The 21032-nt window shown below is 54.6% G+C and overlaps 3 protein-coding genes across 10 annotated transcripts in view; 1 reads left to right on the top strand and 2 right to left on the bottom strand.

Annotated features, from left to right (window-relative positions):
• The window catches only part of PSKH1 (protein serine kinase H1), a 35578-nt gene extending 28624 nt beyond the window's left edge, over window positions 1-6954 (top strand). Inside the window, exon 2 of the mRNA XM_062621223.1 lies at window positions 399-6954. Coding sequence (XP_062477207.1) covers window positions 399-716 — 318 coding nt within the window. The 3' untranslated portion in view covers window positions 717-6954. The remainder of the gene's footprint in view (window positions 1-398) is intronic.
• A 1706-nt stretch (window positions 6955-8660) lies between these two features.
• On the bottom strand, window positions 8661-11712 carry CTRL (chymotrypsin like). Of its 2 annotated transcripts, XM_062621234.1 has the most exons (7): window positions 11073-11712; window positions 10828-10931; window positions 10630-10709; window positions 10303-10384; window positions 9730-9910; window positions 9023-9156; window positions 8661-8832 (listed from the first exon to the last, which is right to left on the bottom strand). In XM_062621234.1, exons 1-7 carry the CDS (start codon window positions 11122-11124, stop codon window positions 8674-8676), a joined length of 792 nt encoding a protein of 263 aa, XP_062477218.1. In that variant the 5' UTR covers window positions 11125-11712; the 3' UTR covers window positions 8661-8673. The 2 variants fall into 2 exon arrangements, with proteins under 2 accessions (XP_062477218.1, XP_062477217.1); XM_062621233.1 differs by having other exon boundaries at window positions 10303-10709.
• Window positions 11713-11823: 111 nt separating this feature from the next.
• Window positions 11824-20976, bottom strand: EXOC3L1 (exocyst complex component 3 like 1). Of its 7 annotated transcripts, none has more exons than XM_062621194.1 (13): window positions 20805-20976; window positions 19363-19523; window positions 18150-18369; window positions 17185-17845; window positions 16903-17020; window positions 16589-16714; window positions 16385-16485; window positions 15858-15968; window positions 15642-15771; window positions 14530-14652; window positions 14029-14184; window positions 13536-13660; window positions 11824-13039 (listed from the first exon to the last, which is right to left on the bottom strand). In XM_062621194.1, the coding sequence occupies exons 1-13, from the start codon at window positions 20845-20847 to the stop codon at window positions 12853-12855; spliced, it is 2262 nt and encodes a 753-aa protein (XP_062477178.1). In that variant the 5' UTR covers window positions 20848-20976; the 3' UTR covers window positions 11824-12852. The 7 variants fall into 7 exon arrangements, with proteins under 7 accessions (XP_062477178.1, XP_062477177.1, XP_062477183.1 ...); XM_062621193.1 differs by lacking the exon at window positions 20805-20976 and adding an exon at window positions 20388-20627; XM_062621199.1 differs by lacking the exon at window positions 18150-18369 and having other exon boundaries at window positions 20805-20936.
• Between the last annotated feature and the right edge of the window lie 56 nt (window positions 20977-21032).

The following is a 21032-nucleotide window of genomic DNA, read 5'->3' on the forward strand; positions in this document are numbered from 1 at the left end:
GGGATGATGGGTTAAAACTTAAAACAGGGAAAGTTCACGTTAGGTATAAGGAAGAAGTTCTCCCCTGTGAGGGTGCTGAGGCCCTGGCACAGGTTGCCCAGAGAAGCTGTGGCTGCCCCATCCCTGGCAGTGTTCAAGGCCAGGTTGGACGGGGCTTGGAGCAACCTGGTCTAGTGGAAGGTGTCCCTGCCCGTGGTGGGGGTTGGAACTGGATGAGCTTTAAGGTCTCTTCCAACCCAAACCAGTTTGGGATTCTCCTTGAACAGATAGTATTGGTCACAACTTGGAAGATTTGAGAATGAAAGACAACAAAAGCACCTTTTGGGCATGGGAAGAATTAATTTATCAGCAAAGCTATGCCGGGATGTTTCATTGTAATAATCTCTTTTGTGTTTCAGCCCTGGCCCAGTGTTTCCAACCTGGCCAAGGATTTCATTGATCGTCTACTCACGGTGGACCCCAGTGACAGGATGACAGCCCTTCAGGCCCTGAAGCACCCATGGGTGGTCAGCATGGCAGCCTCTTCCTCCATGAAGAACCTACACCGTTCCATCTCGCAGAACCTTCTCAAGAGGGCGTCTTCCCGCTGCCAGAGCACCAAGTCCGCCCAGTCCACCCGCTCCAGCCGCTCCACCAAATCCAACAAGTCACGGCGGGTTCGGGAACGGGAGCTGCGTGAGCTCAACCTGCGCTACCAGCAGCAGTACACTGGCTGAGCACTGGGCTGGGACCTGCCAGGCATCTTCACACATGTCTTCTCTGCAGTGTAGGTGTGCAGCATCCACACACTCAATGAGGAACATCTAGGTTCCTCCTTCTCTCCCTCCAGGTGTCCCCCGCCATGAGGAGGTGTCCTTACCATGAGGAACCTCGTCATGGCTATTACCCTGCAAGCTGTGCCACAGGGGTCTTGTGTCTGAAATGGGGGAGCCCTTGTGGATCAGAGCACAACTCAAGAGTCTCAAGTAATACACAAATTAAGGAGCCACATGGGGAGAAAAGCTCATTCTGTAGTCCAGGAGCTTGGTTGTTCATAGTTATTTATTAATTCCAGAGCATTAAGTTTCTCTCGCATATAAAAAAGGAAGGAATCACTTTTAAGTTGATGCACACACACCTTAAGTGTGTGCACAGACACGTGTGGGTGTGTATCTGGTTTGAAAATGATACATACACAGAGTTGGAGCAGGTTTAGTTGGATCTGTGGTGCCTTGGTAGTGAGGCTGTTATGAATCATAGCATCAGAAGTAGGATAGCTCTGATTCACTAGTGTGCTGCACACCAACTCCTCGCTGAAGTGATGCCAGTTTTCTGGGATGTCTGGGAAGCTGTGAGGTTTCTCCAAGGGCTGCCATCCACTCACAGCATTGAGGGATTACTGGAGCTGCACCAGAGCTGCTGTGCAATTTGGGAACAAGGCTGAAATGCTGTGAGCTCGGAGCTTAGAGTCTGGCTCCTTGGATCTGGACAAGGGGTGCTACTGGTGGAAGGGTGGGAAGATGATCATTGTCCTGCAGGAACTTAATGGTACACAGATGTCTTTGGCAAGGCAGGATTTTGGGGGGTTCCTTGCTGTCTCTCTTGAATTAGCCCTCCCATATTTGCATCAAGAACAGCGCCTCCCAGGCAGGGTTTGTTCTTGCCGTGACCTGCCCCTGTCACATGTGTTTTTTGCCCCTAACACCAGCATTACCAACTGTGTCACTTCACCAAAGCTTTAGTGGTTCCAGGTCTTGCTCTCTGCAGGTTTTACAAGGCTCCCCTGCTTGCATGCCTACTTTGCCCTGGTACTGCTGTCCCTGCTCTGGGACAGTGAAGTGGTGGTGGGAGATGTTGGGATAGCCATAAATGGCTCCATAGCATCAGGGTAGGGGTTTGAGTATTGGAGGCCCAGTCCTGGAGTGTCAGCAGTGACAATACCCTGGAGATACTATGTTAACACTTTAGATCTGCTGGGGGGTGACTTAAATTCAACAGGAAAAAAGCTGCCTTTCAGTTTTCTTGGGCTGTGTGTCCGCTGTGGGGGCCTCTTGTGAAGGACCTTGCAGGGGAGGTGGGAGCTTTAGAGCTGAGCTTTGTGCAAGCCTGCTGAGATACCTCCCCAACTAGTTAGAGCAGTACATGGGGCTGATGGCACAGTGTCAGGGTAGATTTGGCCTCTTGTGGTAGCAGATACAAGACGTGCAGTGAAGGAGAATGTTGGCTTGGAAACTTTTCATATGAAACCCTACAGTTTGCTTTATGCTGTGCACTTGGAAGTGCTTGCTTGGCTCTGAGCTGGAGATACAGGCTATGCAAGCTCAAGGGCTGGTGAGCATGGCCTCTCCACCCAAGACTGATGTCTGTGCCACCACATTTTACTGTCAGCAAGGTTTTAAGTGGTTGGTCACAGGGAGCTTCAAAAGCAGCTCAACCTCAGTGGGGGAAAATTGAGTTTGCTGTGCTAAGATGGGCTATAACCACTGGGAGCACAGCCTGTGAGCCTAGGTGATGGGGAATACAGCAGAGGACACCTGAGGACAGGAGGTGTGTGTAGCAGTGGTGAATTCCAAATCCTTTGCATGGTTTTGCGTATTATTCTTAGAACTGTGCATCCTTTGCAGGCTGCCCTTTCTCTGAGTAGCTATCCTACGCATGGTCTTTCTTCCATCAGCTTTAGCAGATACCACAGAATTACCTAAAATTGGGGAGGTTTTTCAGCTCTGTGGATTGCAAAAAAAAAGAAAAAATTCTTCAGCTTCTTTTACCTTCTCACATAGTTTTTCCTTGGTCATTATTATGAACTGTAAGCTGGATGTGATTTCTGATACCTGACAAAACAGGCAGCTTGCCTTGTCTTGTTTCATAAACAATTCAGTGCCCCTCAAGATGACTCTCCAAAAGCAGCAACCATGCTACGACAAGTAGCAACTGGAAAATTCTTCTTTCCCTGTATGTTAAGAGATGACAGGATGCTCTCAGAGGGCTTCTGGCTTTGAGCTTATAGGAGTCTTGGAGCATCTCACAGGCACTGTGCTCCCTTTTGCCTCCTGGGTACTCTCAAGGCCATCCCCAGATTATTTTACACCATGTGTAGCCTTAAAAGAGGTGTTTTGCCTGTATGAGGTCAAAGTGATGAACTGAGCCAAGACCTCTAGAACCTGAGACCCTTCCCTTTAACCATTAGGCTAACCAAAATGCACAGGCATTGTACAGGTGTCTGCCCATACTGCTCCTTCATGTGTTCTCTTGTGGGGTGGGATCCATGAAGATGGAGATGAGGTCAGGATGTTGAGTTCTGCTTTGACCAGGCTTGTTTCTCCACCTTCACAAACAGAAGAAGAATCTCATCTGTGTCAGTTCTTGCTTTGTTGCTCTTTTCAGCAGTTGGTGGAAGGAGGAGTTCACAGTGATGTCACTGGAGGTGATTTTGGGGTGGAATATGTTTTGGGAAGCACGATATTGCTATGTAGCTTCCTAACAGTGTCAAGTCATCAAGTGATGATGGTCTAGGACTGGGAAGTGAATTGGCAGAAGGGAGGATCCTTCACTGACAGGAGCAATACTGGAGAGCTGCAACCCATCTTCTTGAGATGTGGAGATGTTTATGGTCCTCAGGCATGCCTCTGCTAGGGAACTGCACCAAAGAGGACCAAGTCTATCCCATAGGGGGCTTTGACTTTTATATAAAGATAACTCTAATTCTCTTGACAAATGCAATGTATTCTTATTTGCATGGAAAAATCAATATAAACATAGGGAAAATCTGTATGGGCTTTCCTTAGATCATTTTATTATAACACTCCTGTCTCAATCCCTTTTCTTTTTCTAAATTCAGCATTTTCAGGACCTCCTGTACCCAGACAATGACATGTGTGGGCAGAGGTGCACTAGCAGAGCTCCATCCAACTGACCCTTGGAGTCCTTGGTGATCTTTCTGTTTTCACTCTATCTGCAAAGCTGGAGTGGTCCAAATGCTGTGTTACGTGATCCAGCTTAAGGGCAATTTTTCTGGTGCTTGTACCCGTGCAGTTGTGGCACATTTGCAGCTGGATCGGAGGAGGCGCACACAGGCAAAGTGCTGTGATTTTGAGCCATAGTTCAAGTGCCTTCAGTCTTCTTCTAAGAAGCTCTTCACTGTGAATTACCTTGGTCATCTGTCTTCCATATATATTCCACAGGAGCATCTCAGTGCTCGGCTTATCTCAAGTCTCAGGAGTTTACGCTTTTCAGGAGTGCCTTGTTTGGGGATTTTAGAAGCTAAAATCTCTCTGATGTGATTTTTTTTTTCCTGCTCTTCTGTTAATTTTTAAATCTCCTTGTTTGGCTCTTAATGGTGGCTCTGATTTGACTGGCAGGGTTTTGGGGAAGACTTCCTCTGCTGCTGAATTAGTTGTGAGGAGTCAGGTAACAAACAGATGTTCCAGCCCCTTAGCTGGGGGAACTAAGCTTCATATTAGCTGGGGTGCAGATCTCCTGACTGCTTTTGTTTATGCAATGAAAATGAAGCTGGAATGACACCTAGTGGCAAACTGTATTGTGTCCCTGTACAGCCCTCTCCTGGTTTCCTTCCCTCAGTTCCTGGGTGACATGCTCTTACAAAGAGAACTCTGGGTTTGGTGTGCTGAGTGATGGTCATGGACCACACCTGCAGTACTTATGTTCAGCAACCTTCTCAGCATGGCACAGTTTTATCCTGAAGTGATACAGTGATCCTGAAGAGCAATTAGACAACACAGGGGTGAGCATGTGCACCCACTGGAACGTATCAACCCCCAGTGTCTCAAGGAGATGCTCACCAGCACCCTGCCCTGGGGGGGAGGCATCTTGAGGGACACTAAGAGAAAGAAAAACCTAAAGACACCAAGGCTGGAATCACTAGGTTTGGGACTTTCTCCCATCATGAGACACTATGGTGCAGCTCAGGGTGTTGCTTTCCAGCATATTCTATTTCAGGGGAATGCGGTTGTAAGTAGTAGAGGGAATGACGGTTGGTTGTCTTTTGGAACTTAGCAGTACTGTGTAAGACATCCCCATCGTTTTGCCCTGGGAGTTTGGCTGCTTTCTTGGGGGAGAAATTTATGGCTTCAAAGCATGTGGCCTGTCAGATGCATGTTTTTTATATACTTTTTTTTAAGGGTTATTGGGAAGGAATGTGGAAAGGTCTTCCAGAAATAACATTAGGTGGTCTGCAGCCTTACATTCATGTATTTTTCTTTGCATTTTACTAAAACAGCAGTTACTTGTTCATGTTTGATTTACTTCTCACCCTTCTCAGGCTTCTAAAAACCTAACATGTCAACCAAGTGGTGGTAGAAACCTCCGTTTCTTCAACCCAAGGGAAGTCTGTGCTATTTGACACTGAGCTTGTGAGCATCCAGAGGCTCCTGCCAGTCCCTGGACTGCATTGTTCTTGGAAATGCACAACTGGATGTGAAGGCTTTATAGCCATGATTGGAGTGCAAGGGCTCTGACCTGGCTTTGGTAGTGTTGTGGAAACCAGCTGCAGGGTGGGGACTCTGTTACAGATTTATGTTGAAAATGATAAATCCTCAAACTCTTAACTTCTTTGGAATTTGTTTATTTTCTCCTTGTAGTCTTTTCTACTTCGGTAATTTACTGCTCAGTTTCTCAGTCCTGTTTTTCTATGTGGGTGTTTGGCTGAAGTACTAATAAGGTCAACTTTGATGCAATGCACAAGCTGGAATAGGAGGCATGGGCAATGTGACCACTTGGCAGCAGCTCTGGATTTGGCTCTGCAGGAGCCATGGTGAGTCCTGGAGTGAGATAAAAGCAGCTGTACAGTGTCCTGCAGGTGTGAGAAGGCTCTCTTTGGGGGCCCTACAGTGCAGGCTTAGCAAAAGATGGTCTTGTACAACACAGGTCAACTAGTGTGTGGCTGTTAATAAGCCTCTTACTAGACTGCATGGGACCATATTCTTATTTCAAGTGATGATACTAAAGATTTGGAGGGTTTGAGGTGGGTTAAATTGAAATCTCAAATGTTTGACTTAATTCAGTTTTCTAAATGAAAGAGAGATTGTTTTTTTGGGGGGGGGAATCACACCCTCCGGAGGAGTTGGCAGCCTGTTGTCTGGCAGCAGCGGGAGCCCTGGGACTTGCAGGAAGGGTGATTCTGTTCTGGCCTCTCACCAGCTTGGCTTTATCCTGGAAAATACCACAAAGTGCCTGTGCCACTTAGTGCCAGATGCCAAGTTGCCTACACCACTCTGGGGAGGTTTTTGGTGCTTTTTTTGACTGCTCAGTGTCCTGTTTGAGCCTGGACAAAGATCACAGCTCCCGGGTGCTCCAGAGGCAGGTGCCTGCAGGTCACTTGTGCTTTACTGTGCAGTGTATTTGCCACAAAAAGAAATGTGAAGCAGAAGGATGCATGGTGGCAAAAGCATCATGGAGCTTGGTACCTTCCACCCTTGGTGTCCCTTCAGGGGAGGGAGCTCTGCCTGCATGAGGGCAGCTCTTTCTTCTTCCACTATGCTCCCCTGTGTGGTGATTCCATGGGTCCCTCGTGTGTGATGTGACTGTTGTACTGTGTTTGTCTGCTGAATGTGGAAGAGATTTGTGGCCCTGGCCAGGTGGGTTGGGAATGAGGAGCTCCTGTGTGGATGCCCAGATGCCATGAGTTTTCCTGTTGCCTTTCACTACGGAAAGACACCTCCCAGGACACTGTTAGGCTGGAGATCTGCCAGCACTCACTGTTATTTTTGGTTGCTGAATTTCCGGTACTGGCTTGAAATGATCTGGAAGTAATTCTGGTCGCATCCTGTTCATCTCCTTAAAGGGCTGTTTTGAGCAGCATCCAGTTCTGTGACATGCCTTTTGAATCTTTACCCTGAAAATTGTCTTGTTAGGATGAAGTCTGAACCTTTGTAATTAATCTGTAACGTTACAATTAGTGTGTACAGAATTATTTATTTTGTGTACTCGGTCTGCTAAACATGGAAGTGTATCTGTGTACCCCATCGCCCTGCTGTCATTACATCTGCCTCATAGAACCAGAAACTAGGTTGGAAAAGACCTTTAAGATCATCAAGTCCAACTATTCCCCAGCACTGCCAAGGCCACCACTGAACCATGGCACTGAGGGCGTCATCTACATGGTGTGTGGACACTTCCAGGGACGGTGACTCCACCACTGCCCTGGGCAGCCTGTTCCAATGCCTGAGCACCCTTTGGGGAAGAAATTGTTCCAAACATCCAGTCTAAACCACCCCTGGTGCAGCTTGGGGCTTGTCCTATCCCTTGTTCCTTGGGAGCAGAGACCAGCCACCTCCTGGCTCCATCCTTCTGCCAGGCAGTTGTAGAGAGGGATAAGGTCTTCCTGAGCATTCTCTTCTCCAGACTAAACCCCCTTCAGGTCCCTCAGCCATTCCCCATCACACCTGTGCTCCAGGCCCTTCACCAGCTCCGCTGCCCTTCTCTGGACCTGCTCCAGCACCTCAGTGTCTCTCTTGTAGTGAGAGGCCCAGAACTGAGCACAGGATTCAAGTATCCATGGGTTACCACGGGCTGATTTGCTGCAAGGAGCCACTTTCTGGGCTGTGAACGATGGTCTGGAAAGGCAGGAAGGAACTGCTCAGCCCTCTAGTACGTTGCACAGCAAGAAGGTATCAGAGTGCCCATAAAAGAGTTTGCTGGGGTCTTAATTGCAGCAGCCTCAGAAGGTGCCTAAGGGAGACCTGGTATGGGGCTGGGATGTCTACAGGGATGCTCCGGGGGAATCGGGTGCTCAGCCTCTTGCTGGAAGGCAGGGTTTGGAGGCTGAGCAGGCACCTGGGGACAATTCCTCCCCTCTTCTTTGGCTTGCAAGGTGGCAAACTGGGCCAGTGGAATACCCTGGGTCACCCCCAGCAACTTGTCATCTCTCCAGTTCCACCCTGAGCAGCTTCTGGGGACCAACAGGGAAACCTGCCACACCAGTGAAAAATGCACACCCCTTTTGAACCATCCCCTCCTGGAAAGGTGAGTTCTCAGGAGCAAGGGACCCCATCCCAGCAGGGGTGGGGAGGGGTGACATTGGCAGAGGTTTTATATCACATTCACATCACTGTTAAAAAAACACCCTCTGCCTCACTCTGGGACAGTCTGATCCTGCTCTTCTGGACCAGCTCTATTTTGAGCTGCCAGGAACCAGGTTTCCCTTGGTGTGTGTTCCCATGTAAATTATGGGTCTAAATAGCAAGCAGGGAACTTTTAAGACCTTGTGCACACACCAGCACCCACCTCCCGTGGCAAGAGGAGCTGCAGCTCCACAGGCCCTTTCCTGGTAGGACTGTGTGGTGCTGGAGACCCTGCGCCTGGATCAGTGAAGAACCATCACAGGCACTTCACCCACCGTCAGTGCTGGGGTGGTCTCTGGGCTGGTGCTGCCATGAGCAGCCCTTGAGCTGCATCCAGCCCTGCTCCCCCTCTGCCTGGGCATCGTGTCCTGGCTTCCCCCCTTTCCAGCAGGTCCCAGGTGTCACCAAGCTCCAGCTCTGAGAAGTGCTGAGCTTCAGGAGAGGAGCAGAGGGTATCCCAGGCTCCCCGTGGTCTGCATCATGAGAGGAAAGGAGCCAGAGGCAGTGCTGGAGAATGCTGACGCTTTATTCCAAAGCGGATTGCTTTGCTCCCAGCCCTGCTGAGCTCCCTGTGCTGGGAGCAGCCACCAGTGACGGGATCCATCCACCACCGGCTCTAAGCTTGAATAACGTTGTTGATCCAGTTTCGGAAGTGGCTTACACGGGTGTAGGCAGATGGTGTGTTGACATTGCAGTTGCTGCTGCCCCAGGAGACAATGCCAATTAAGGTCCAGAGGCTCCCATCCTGGTATACCAGAGGTCCACCAGAGTCACCCTGCAGAGAAGACACCTCCAGCTTAGTGGTCCTACCACATGCTCCAAACTGGTCCTTGCCACCCCCAGGCACCTGCTCCCCTGGACATGGAGCTCCATGTCTCTGACTCTGCCCATACAAGGATGAGGAGGAGGAGCCCATGGGTCCTCTTCCTCTGGCCTCCCTGTGCTCAGCAGGAGCAGCTCCTTACCTGGCAGGATGAGGCACCGACGCCACCAGCACAGACCATGGAGCTGGTGATCTTGCTTCCCCAGTACTCGGCACACTTGCTGGAGGAGATCAAGGGCAGGGATACCTGCTGTAGGCTCTCTGCCAGCACGTAGGCTATGGGAAAGAAGCACCATAAAACACCCTGGTGTCAGCAGCTCTTCTGGGGCCTTTGGGAGTGTACAAGGCACCCTGGGCAGCTCCTGAACACACAGGTGCTGCCATGCAAAGCGCCTTTCCGTCCATGCCAACATATTTCTTCTTCCCAAGAAAATGCCCCATCCCTGGCAGTGTTCAAGGCCAGGTTGGAGGGGGCTTGGAGCAACCTGGTCTAGTGGAAGGTGTTCCTGCCCATGGCACAGGGTTGGAACTGCATGAGCTTTAAGGTCTCTTCCAACACGAATCAATCTGTGATTCCACGATTCCCCAAGAGAGATCATCTTGGCCAGACAGCCCTGAACAAGGGCAGGCTTGTGCCCATTCTCAGTTTGCACCCATCCACGTCCTGAGCACACACACCTACACCCGTGCTTGCACCACCGCACACGTATTCACACTTGCACGTGACAAGACAGGGTCACACACTGCCCAGCTCCCCTACCCCATGTGCAGACAAGGTGTCATCCCCCAAAGGTGCCACCAAGCACACTTAGACCATGCAGGGCCCTCCCCAAAGCTGCAGTTATTTACAGTTGACACTGGTGCGTCCCCAGCCGGTGGTGACACACTGGAGGTTGTCGGGCAGATGCAGGTCAGGGGGGGGCAGGCAGACAGGGGACACACGGGGTCCCAGCTTGGCAGGTGAGGCGAGCTTCAGCAGGGCGATGTCATTGCTCAGGGTGTACGGGTTCCAGTTGGGATTCGTGACGACCTGCCAAGAAATACCAGAATGTGAGACGGGCTTTGGACAAGGGCCTGTAGGGACAGGACAAGGGGGAATGGCTTTAACCTGACAGAGGGGAGACTGAGATGAGATCTTAGGCAGAAGTTCTTCCCTGTGAGGGTGCTGAGGCCCTGGCACAGGTTGCCCAGAGAAGCTGTGGCTGCCCCATCCCTGGCAGTGTTCAAGGCCAGCTTGGACAGGGCTTGGAGCAACCTGGTCTAGTGGAAGGGTCCCTGCCCGTGGTGGGGGTTGGAACTGGATGGGCTTTAAGGTCCCTTCCAACCCAAACCAGTCTGGGATTCTGATTAATCCCTGCCCTCCAAGAGCAGCTATTTTGCAGAACTGCAGCCCCATCCCAGCACCAGGGCTGCCCAGCTCACCCTGACCACATTCTTCACTTGAACAGAGTCAGCCCTGGAGGTGCGGTCATATCCCCCAAGGACGACGACATGGAAGAGCGGCCTGTGAGAGGTAAGAGGGTCAGTGGGACACATGGCAACCAGCACCTGGGGTGGGAGCAGTGCTGGGAACATGCTGCACTGAGTGCCCAAAGGAAGCCACCGTGGGGACAGTCTAGGGGGAAGCCCCTGGCTGCTCAGTTCCTTGGGTGCTGGCCTTAAGGGCTGTCCCAGCTGCCACTCAGTGATGCCCAGCACGCCCCAAGCCCCTCGTGGCACCAGCATGGTCTGCTGGACATTGCTCCTCACTTGAATTCGCAGTGGGCAGCGGTGACAACCCAGTTCTCGTTGATTAAGGAGCCACCACAGAAGTGGGATCCGAAGCGGTTCTGGGGAGGAAAGAAGGAGGAAGAGGTAGGGCTGGGCAGGCTGAGTTCCCTCCTGAAGTGGGGGACACGCAGAGGGTGTCACTGGGCCTCTTGGTGGCTGGAGGAGTCAATGCAGTACCTGCAGGGAGACCTGCCAGGGCCATGATCCAGGCACTGCATTCTGCCCATTGATGATCCTCTCGGTGTGGTGGAGCAAGGGGCTGATGCTGGGCTCCCCACAGCCTGTGGGAGAGGCAGACGGGCACAGGGGTGACCCCAAAAGCTCAGGGCTCACACGTAGGAGCAGCCTGTGCAGGTGCAAGTGGCTCTATGTCACCATCCCTGGGGTGCCTCGGTCCTCCCCACACCCGTCAAAGTGCTTACCTGAGACCGTGCTGGCAAGGGCCAGGCAGGCAACTACCCACAGAAACGCCATCCTGGGAGGACTCGGCTGTGCCACTGAGGCCACCAGCTTTATAGCAGCCAGGAGCTGCGTGGCTTGTAACTGGGCAGGGTAAAGTCCCTGCTGTGGGGACCTGGCCAAACCTGGGACCTATCCTTTCCCATGCAAGTGCAGACGTGGGAACAGGCTGTCAAAAGCACTCTGGGGTGCTTGGGCTGTGATAGCTGTGTTTGTGCGGTGGAGCACTGCAGGGCAGTGCTGGGGGCACACAGCTGGGGTGGCAGTGGGGCTGGGTGTGCTGGGACAGATGCCAGTGCCCAGGCTGGGGGAGGTTACCCCATCCCCTCCCCTGTTGACGTCTGCTGGCCCTAGAGCTCTTTTCCATGCAAGCCCTGGCCTGGGATAGCGCCCATCTCAGCTGGATGTTCCCAGGGCACAAGGACAGACCATGAGCCGTGGCTGGATGCAGGTGAGCGTGTCCCAGAGCCGGTGGGGCAGGTGGGGTGTGCAGACACCTTCCCAGGCAGGCAGCAGATGTGGCCAGAGCTGTAAAGACACTGCAATCCCCAGGGAGGATTGGAGCACCTACCCTGGACAGGGGGGTACACAGTGTCTCATCACCCCTGGGCTGATGCTGAGCACAGGAATGAATCCCCCTCTCCCTTCTGTGCCACCCATATGCCCTGTCCCTTGCCCTAGCGCACTGGGGAGCAGAGCCTGGATGCTGGTGAGTGATTGCTGAGCTCAGGCCTTTATTTCTGGCAGTGGTGCCATGCAAGGAGAGCAGGATCTGGCCCGCCACAAGGCAGGAAATGTGGAGGTCCTACAGGGTGCTGCAGGGGCAGGATGCAGGAAGAGAGACAAGGCTTCGCTCCTGATCTCCACATGGCACCTGGGGAGGACATAACTGATGGCTGGACAGCAGTGGAAGATGGAGGAAGAGCCAGTGCCCAGGGCAGTGCTGCCCATCATGGAGGAAGCTTGTGACAGGGGGATGCTGAACACAACAGTCTTGGACTCAAGTCCTGTCCTGAATGTTGGCAAAAGAGCCAGGCCAGGAGCTGGGCAGGTCAGAGGAACTCAGAGCTGTCCCTTCACACCAGAAGGGACAGGGTTGACAGCACTACCCCAGGTGCTGAGAGCCCCCTGTGCCCTTCTCCTCTGCATCTGTGAGCCACAATGAGCTGGCTAAGCTGCTCTCCACTGTCCATGCAGGGCCCAGCCTGGTGGAGCAGCAACAGCAGACTTCTGGTTTGAGCCAAAACAGATCAAGTCATCCCATGGCTAAAACCCTCCTGCAAGCTTGGGTCTAGCAAGCCTCCAGCCTGCCTCAGAGCTGAGGTGGTAACAGACTCCATGGTGGGATGTGCTGGCTCAGAGAGTTGGGGAAACCCAAATACCTCTAGCCCCACGGAGACGTGGACTAACCCCAGCTGCAGACTCCTGTCCTGTGCTCCGTGTCTCCTCTCTTTCCTGCAGGCAATAGGCCAACCCTGAACTCCTGCCTCAGCAGTTCAGCACAGCAGCTACAGGCTGGTTTTCTCCTGACCCGGATCTCCTGGGACTGGTGCTTGCAGCAGGGAACAATCAGCCCAGCAAGGCAGAGGAGGATGGCACATATCCACACTATCTCCAACACAGGGCAAGGTGCTGTGTAGGGGATGCCATATGGCATCTCCACTCTCCCCTCATGCAGTCTTAGCAGTGTCCTGCACAGTCCGTATGCCTGTGGGGCAGTGGGAGCAGGCTGTGGGCACAGTGTCAGGCACACTTGCCCTTGCGAAGGCAGAAGGGCAGCTCCTGCATGGGGACCAGGATGGTGCTGAAGATGGGCCGGTAGCTCTCTGGCACGACCTGGGGATGCTGCGCCATCATGTCCAGCACCATGTGCCGCACCTCCTTGGAGACATCACCCCGGATATCCAGCAAGGTGGAGATGTGCTCATCGCTGCGAGAGAGCAAGAGGTGAGTCGGGTGCTGCTGTCTCGTGGCACGGTCCACAGTGTCCCACAAACCACCCATGATCCAGAGAAGCTGAGCTGAGCCCAGTGGAGAGTTGGTGCCTTGCACCAGACAAACTTTAAAGTTTACTTGAAAATAACCCCACAAACCTTATAGATTTGGTTTTGCCATTTCATGGGTTTCAGCTGATTCTGACATTTCCAATTTGGTGGTTTGTGATTGCTCACACTTGATTTGGCCACCAAATACAGGTAGGTGAGTGCCACAGGCAGAACTGCTTTTTCCTTTACATCTTTGCCCATGGGACTTTGCAAGAACCCCTCAAATCTGGAGCATGGGAAAGGGAAACCTCAGGAACAAGGGGAAAAAGCTCAGGTTGGGGCCTGCTCTGCAGCGTAACCTCTCAGGGTCCATCCCAAGCACCTGCCGTGGGCAGACTCACACCTTCCCCTTCTCACAGGAGGCCAGAGCTGGACTTTTACCTGACATCAGGGTACTTGGTGATGAAGCCCAGCACCTCCAGGCTGAGCAGTGCTGGGTCTTTGAGGCAGATAAGCTCCTGCAGGGCAAAGACGGCCTCCAGGCTCTGCTGATTCTGGTCCAGACCCTGGGAGGGAGAGCAGCCACATGTGGGACCACGACACCACCACAGTGGCCGTGAGATGCAGCCCAGTCCTCAGTACCCACATGGGGACCTGCCCCTTCCACCTCCCCATTCAGCATGTCCCACTGCGCAGCCTCAGTGACCACCACTGGACAAGGTGGATGGTCCCCCGAGTCCCTGATCCAGCCAGTTCCTCCCGTCCTGGCCTCCCAACTGCCCAAGTGTAATAGCCATATCTTGTTCATGGGCTGATGTACCCAACTCCATCCTAGAGGGCAGCAGGAGGGTGATGGAGTGGAGCTGTGAGCTCCCTGCACCGACCTCATTGTGTGGCCAGCCCCAGCTCCCCAGCACACCACAGCACCTCTCACCAGCCCGCAGAAGAGCTCGCGGAGCTGCATGGCATCCAGCAGCAGGCGGGCACAGAGCTGGCCCCGCTCCTCCTCACTTTTGCACACCACCTTCTTCTGCATGAGCGCCCGCAGGTACTGGCTGGCCACCAGCAGCTCGGTCTCCATCAGCAGGAGCTGGGCAGGGAGAGCTGTTAGCACTGGGCACCAACTGGGCATCAATCCCAATGGCCCAGGGAAAGGCAGAGGAAAACGGATTGCATACAACACCAAGCCGTGAGGACAACCTGCTAGGAAGCCCCCTGGCTGGAGGGACAGAGAAAGGAGCTGAATTTGGGGGAAACCCTGAGGACCTCTGCATGGCAGTGCCCTCCAGGCTGCTCCAGAGGATACAGGCTCTCCAGCGAACCCAGCAGTGACTGCATCCTCTGGGGATCCTGCACTCCAGTGTGGCACCCAGCCACCCACCCTCCTCACCTTACAGACAAAAGCCATTTGAAAGACACCCCGCAGCAACTGTACCATGAAGATGGGTCTCCTGACATGGGAGAAGTCCTTTGCATACTTGTCGATCACTTCACACATGCTGCTGACAAGCTGAGACCCCAAGAGCCACTTGCGGGAATGCAGCTGCAGGCAGAGGGGCTGGAAGAAGCAGAGGAGCAGCCTGTGGTGCTCTGCTTCCACTCACCCTCACAGCCACAGGGCACCTTGACATCCCACCATTGCTGCCTGCTCTGTCTGCAGTGTCCCCCCAGCCCCAGCTGCCAGCCAAAAGTCACCATCAAACTAGAAGAGTGCTCCAGATTAGGAAATAATGGAAACATACAGGGTCTTCCCCTCTCTCACACCCAGACAGCCGCTGGTTAGGGCTTTATCTAGGTCCCAATGCCCCATCGTGAGCAGCACCCAATGTCTGGGCTGCAAGCTACTCCTTTTGGAGCTTTTGGCCTGACCTGCTGTGATTTTCTTCTTAATCCCCACTCCACTTCCCTTGTGTACACATAACATGTTTATGGCCGAGGGCTTTGATCTCCTCCTACTCCTGCACCACTGTCCTTGCCTGTCCTCCTGCCTGCAGGCAGACATTTCCTCTGTGTCTGCTGGGGCCAGAGCAGTCTCTACTCTGCCTGCGAGCATTTCACCCCTTAGCTGCTCCTTTGTTTTCATGGCATTCGAGCCCTAAATAGCAATGCCATTCATTATTCCAGATTTTCAGTCCAGGAAAGCTAAATGTGATTACGCTGGCAGGAAATGACTCAGGCAGCATATGGGCTCGTATCCTCTGCATGACATCGCCTCTCTCCTGTTGGTTTTCTGCCATGGAATAGACATCAAAAGGAGCGCTGGGCAGCCGGAGGGGCTGTGGCTCCTAGTCTCTGTTGGAACGTGATTTGGGGGCCTGGAGACATTTGCCCCAGCGTGTCTGGTGACACATGGGTGAGCTGTGTGTGGTTATCAAGGTCTGGGAGACAGATGGTGGAGATGTCCGCAGGATGATAGCAGGGCAGGGGGTAGTGGTGGGGACACTTGGCAGGAATGAACCCCACCCGGGGTTGTAGCTGTAGGGCTATTCTTGCTGGGGACTGGTTTGTTGCAGCCCTGCCAGCCTCTGTGGCTGTGGACAAATGTACCTGCAGGTCCAGGAGCAGCTCCTCCAGCAGCAGCTGGCAGGCCTTCTTCTGCGTCCTGTCAAAAGCAGCACGGAGGGACAAGGGGACTTCTCTGGAGGCAGTGTTGGGGTGCAGGGAGGAGACAGAGGAACTGGGAGAGAGAGCAGAAGGGAGGATACAGCTTCCTTTTGCGTGGTGGGATCACTATAAGAGCTACAAGGTGCTGGAGCACGTTACCTGAGAGCCAGGTTGTTGTTGAGTGTGGCTAGTAGGTAGGACATGTAGTATTTGGGTATGGAACGGTCCTTCTGGTGCTCCTTCCCACACTGCACTATGGCTTCCCGCAGCCTGCAACACAGTGAGTCAAACATGGATTGGCAGAGCTCTGGATGTCTCGCCACAAAGACCTGGAGTCGGGGTGCTCCTGGGGGCATGTGGACGTCCACAACCCCCCCAGCTTACATAGCTCTTTCCAGCTCCAGCCACCAGGTTGGAGAGTGACAGGTTACTGGGCAGGGTGGGAAACTGGACCCCCTTGGAAGAGGAGACTGGTGCTACCAGAGAAGCCCCGGGGGCAGCAAGCCCAGAGAGTTGATGCCCCATGAGGGCTGGGACAGTTGTTCCATGTGTAGGCAGGCTGCTGAGCCTTCTGTGACCTGGATGAGCACTGGGTGCTCTGCAGCAGATCTCCATCAGCCTATGATGCTTGGACATGGCACCCCAGGTTTGTGAGGATGGGCAGGGGTGTGAGTGACTCCACTGACCGGCCTAGAAATGCCTCAAGCTCCTCTAAGGCCATGTTGTAGACCTTCTGCTGCAGAGATTCAGTAATCAAGGAGGCTACCTGGATATTCTCTTTCAGCATCTGGAGAGGGAGAAGCAAGCAGAGTCAGTGAGAGGCTGCAGGCCATGACCCCCTTCCTGGCGGCTCTCATCATGGTCCTGCACCCACAGTGCTGCGGACCCACCTGCATGACAATGATGGGCAGGGCTGACTGGAAGAAGCCCTGATGGTCCGTCTCAGGTTCCTCTTCCCTGAACCATTCCTTGAACTCCACCTCCAGGGTCCTCTGCATCCACTCGAGCACACTGGCCTGTGGGATGGGTGCCTACCACTGTCAGCCCAAGTCAGGTACTGACTCCCTCTGAGACCCAACACAGCTCAGCAGCAAGTTCTGGGCCTTGTCCCACAGGCTCACAGTTTTCTGCTGCTGTTAGAGCAGATGCTGGCTCAGTGGTGGCCACTGGGTCCTCATACCTATTGACCGTCCAGCTCACTCACCTTGACTTTCATCACGTATTTCCTCTCTGTCTGATCCGTGAGCTCAGGGGACATCAAGGGACCCAGAGCAGAAACATCCACTTCTGGGAGAAGGTCGGGGTGACCCATCATCTCTGGGCTGGAGGGCAGAGGTAGGACAGGGCTGGGAAGACCTATGTTTTTCAGGAGTTCCCACCTCTACCCACTATGATCCCCAAGCAGCCAGAGCCACTCTCCCAACCCACACATGTGCTGGTGGACAGCCCGGCTCTCCACAACCACCCCTGCTGGGTCAGTGCTGACCTGTTGTACACACAAAGCGCCCACTCCAGGAGGAGGAAGAGTGCCTGTTTGTCCAGGTCCTCCCGGAGGATGTCCTGGAGGTGGCTGCTGAGGGCCTGGTGGAAGGTGGCAGTGCAGACACTGAGGATCTTGTAGTGAGATGGGACACACTGGACCATCAGCTCCTTCACCACACGCAGCTCAGACACAATGCCTTTCTGCAGTGCTGCCAAGTGCCTGGCCAGCCCTGACCCCTCCATGTCCATGCGGGGGGCTTGAAAGTGAGATCCTGTGATGGTCTCCTGGAGAACGTGGTAGAACTTCTGCCTCCAGCCCTTTGGACGGCCAGGGGGCAGGAAGGTGGCCTCCAGGAGCAGAGTATCATCTATTTTCTCCTCCCGCTCAATGATCCTTATAGCGCTGACAAAGAGAACTGGGTCCTCATGCACCAGATGCAGGCTGCTGCCCACGATGTCCCACAGCTGCTTGGCCAGGGTCTCATTGAGCTCCTGGAGGCCACTGAAGTAGGACAGTACAGTTGTCTGGGCACTTGAGAATCCGCGGAGGTGCAGCTGGGAGAGGATGTCATCCCGGAGGTGCTCCATCATCATGAGCTCTGCGTGGGCCTCCAGAAGCTGCTGCCCATGGAGCAGCTGCAGTGTATGGGAGAAAACCTCTTGGACTGTGGGAAAGGGAGGAGAAATGCCAGGACTGAGTGCAGAGAGTGCAAGGGGTGGCCACAAGGGTCATGGGTGCAGGGTAACAGGGAGATGGTGAGGGGAAGGGCCTGAAATCCAGGACTTTGGGAACACCATGCTGGAGCAAGCCCTGGGGATGCAGTGGCATCTCCATCCACAGAGACTTTCCAAACCCAACCAGCAAAGCCCAAGCAACCTGCTCCAGCTTTGCCACCAGCTCAGGGCTGGACTGAAGCTCTCCCCAGTGCCTTTCAGCCCAAAGCCATGAGGACCAGGCCAGTGTCTTACCTGAGAAGAGCTGAGGCAGCACCTGGACCACCGAGGCCAACTGCACGTGCTCTGCCATCAGCGCCCGCATCTGCTGGAGGCCCTGGAAGCGGTCTGCAGTGTTGAGCAGGGCCCATCGTGCAGCCCCCAGGTCCTGGCACAAGCTCTGCACCTCTTGGGCTGCTGACCGCAGCTGCTCCAGCCCTGCACTTACCCCCTCCAGGTAGGACTGGACAGTGGACTGGGGAGCAGAAGAGGACGAAGTGGCAGTGGAGCAGCTCTCAAAGGCTGGAGGACTCGCACATCATGTGCCCCATCCCTACAAGGTCCTTTTTGCATCCAGTTTCGCAGTCTCACAGGGCCACACCTGCCTCTGCCATCACACCATTACATCCCAAACCCTTCTGCGATGACCCCATCCCACCCACCTCCAGCAGGAGGAATGACTCATGCACAGCTGGGAGACAGGCATCACTTTGAGTAACCAAGGCAGCAGGGTGAGCTGTAACCAGATGTTTTTCAGTTTTAAAAGACTACTTTGCTTCTGCAGAACACTAACAGGCCACAGGATCCCCATGTGCCCCCGTAAAGGGGGCATATTAATGGCATGAAGCACCTCAATGGCAATACAAACCCTCCTCCCATCTTTTCCAGCTGGCACATCTCCGTGCCCTGTCTACTCATTTAACTCCCAGCTCCTGGTGCCAGTAAGCGCTTAACCCAGCATCACCAGAAGCAAGGTGTTTCTGAGGCCACATTGCTTAAAATGTGTCACCTCCTGGACAATGCACCCACATTCCAGGTAGGACAAACTATCTCCAAAATCATCAGGAGAAGGTCGGGGTGCTCAGACCTTCTTAAGGTCTGAGGTTAATTATTCCTTGGGTTATGCAAAAAGAGTTGCCCTGAGCAGGGAGCATGGGGAGCCCTTATGGTTGTGTGGAAATGGTGCTTCTCCTGTGGGAATCTGCAGGCAGGGGTATACTCTAGCTCTTTGCCTCCTCCTGGCCATGGTGAACAGGAACCTTGGTGCTGGGATGGAATGGTACGATGTGCTGACCACCCTTGGTGGTTTGCTTTAAGGAGGGGTAGAGACACGGGAGACTCGTTTTAGGACAAGATCTTGACAGAAGTGGATACAGAGATGATTCAATGCACAAGGGGAAATGCTGTCTGGGGTCTCTGCTTGGGGAGGCTGTGGGTGTCCCTGGGGTGGGCTGTGCTGAACACCCACCTTCAGCCGGGACTGGATGGAGCTGTTCCTCTGTGTCTCTCGGCTCCGGTACTGCCCCAGCCCCTCCAGTTTCTCGGGGCGGTAGAACACCCCTGAAGCCCATTTCAGAGCAGCTCCTCTCGCCAACTTCTCGGCCTTCTCTGCTTCCGGCCACTCCTGATCTGGGGATGAAGCCAGGGGTTAAGAAGCACAGTGAAGCCTCTCCTGGCAGGGCAGGAAGGGCCCCTTGGCGGGAAGCTGCCATCAGACTTCCAAGCACACCCAGATGTGTGAAACAAAGACTGCAAGTGGGTTCACCTGCGAGGGCCCCTGAGACACCACCACGGGCTGAAGTTGTCACAGTGGCTGTGCTGAGGGGCTGCCACCCACCCCCACAGCTTGCGCTGTCCCCCAGGCCCAGCACAGGACCCCACCACCATCCCGGCGCAGTGCTGGGCTGTCTGAGGAGGGGTGATGCCACCAGGAAGCCCATGGCAGGACTGAGGCTTTGGCAGTGAGTCAGCAAGAGGGGTGGCGCGATGGCAGCTCTTGCATGAGGGAAAGCCAAGCCGAGGCGAGGAGGTGGGGGGCTGCAGTGTCCCCCTTGGCACAGGGTCCAAAGCCATGAAAAGGACCTCTGTCCAGAGCAGAGCAGAGCTGAGAACCAGTGCAGCTATCACACGCCAGCCCCAGCTGCAGATTTGTTTCATCTTGCCCTATCCCCAGCACCTCCCTGCAGCCTGTGGGGATATCACCATCAGGCTCTGCTCTGCTGTGAGCCTGCCTGCACTGGCACTAGAGGCTTCAGAGGAGGCTGGTGGCTTTGAGGACAAGCCATATGTGATGAGCAGCGCTGCTTTGGGCGCAGTTATCACCATCAGGAAACAGCCAGGCTTCACCCTCACCAAGAGCACAAGGACCAGCCCCGGCACAGGGAAAAGGTCCATGGGGTGTTGAGGCAGAGGGCAGGGGAGACCCCGAATTGTGCTGCAAGCCATCCCTCCCTGCCCACCGCCGCCCCGGGGCTGGCCGCATCCTCCCGTTACCTCTGGGGCTCGCAGCGCGCTCGTCCTCCGCAGACAAGCCCATGGTGTCCTGGCTGTGCGGGGCTAACGGAGCCAGGGCAGGGCTGCGCGGAGGAAGCGGCGACCGTTTCCTCAGCCTCAGATCCCCATTGTGTTCTCGCAGCTCAGGACGTCAGGCACGGGGGGCGGAGGGGAGGGGGGGCACGGAAGAAAAGGCGTCGCGGCTGCCGCAGGGCTCAGGTCTCGAAATCACGCCCTGTGTGGCCCCTCGCTGGGCCCCGCAGCTCTGCCCGGGGAGCACAGAGCGAGGGGCGCCGACCCTCGCTAGCGCTTCCAGCGCACCTTGTCCGTCCATTCCGGGAGCACAGCCAACCGCGGGCGGGGGGGGGGGGGGGAGTGGTGAGGGGGACAGAGAGCGGGGGGGAAGCGGCGATGGACCATCCCCACCGGGGACGGACTTTTCTGTCTGGGAACGGACCATTCCCGGTTGGAGACGGAGCCTTCCCGGCCGGGAATGAACCCACCGGCGTCCCTCCGCCAGACACAGCCCTCCCGGGGCGCGGGACAAAGCGCTTGCCCTCGCGCTGGGACGGATGATGGGCACAGCAGCAAACCGCGTGCTACAGGGTCTAACTGTGGGCTCGGTGCCGCTGGGAGCGAGGGGAG

Source organism: Pezoporus occidentalis, unplaced genomic scaffold, assembly GCF_034315485.1.
Source record: "Pezoporus occidentalis ecotype Australia unplaced genomic scaffold, CSIRO_AGI_Poc_V1 ctg229, whole genome shotgun sequence".
Classification (NCBI taxonomy): domain Eukaryota; kingdom Metazoa; phylum Chordata; class Aves; order Psittaciformes; family Psittacidae; genus Pezoporus; species Pezoporus occidentalis.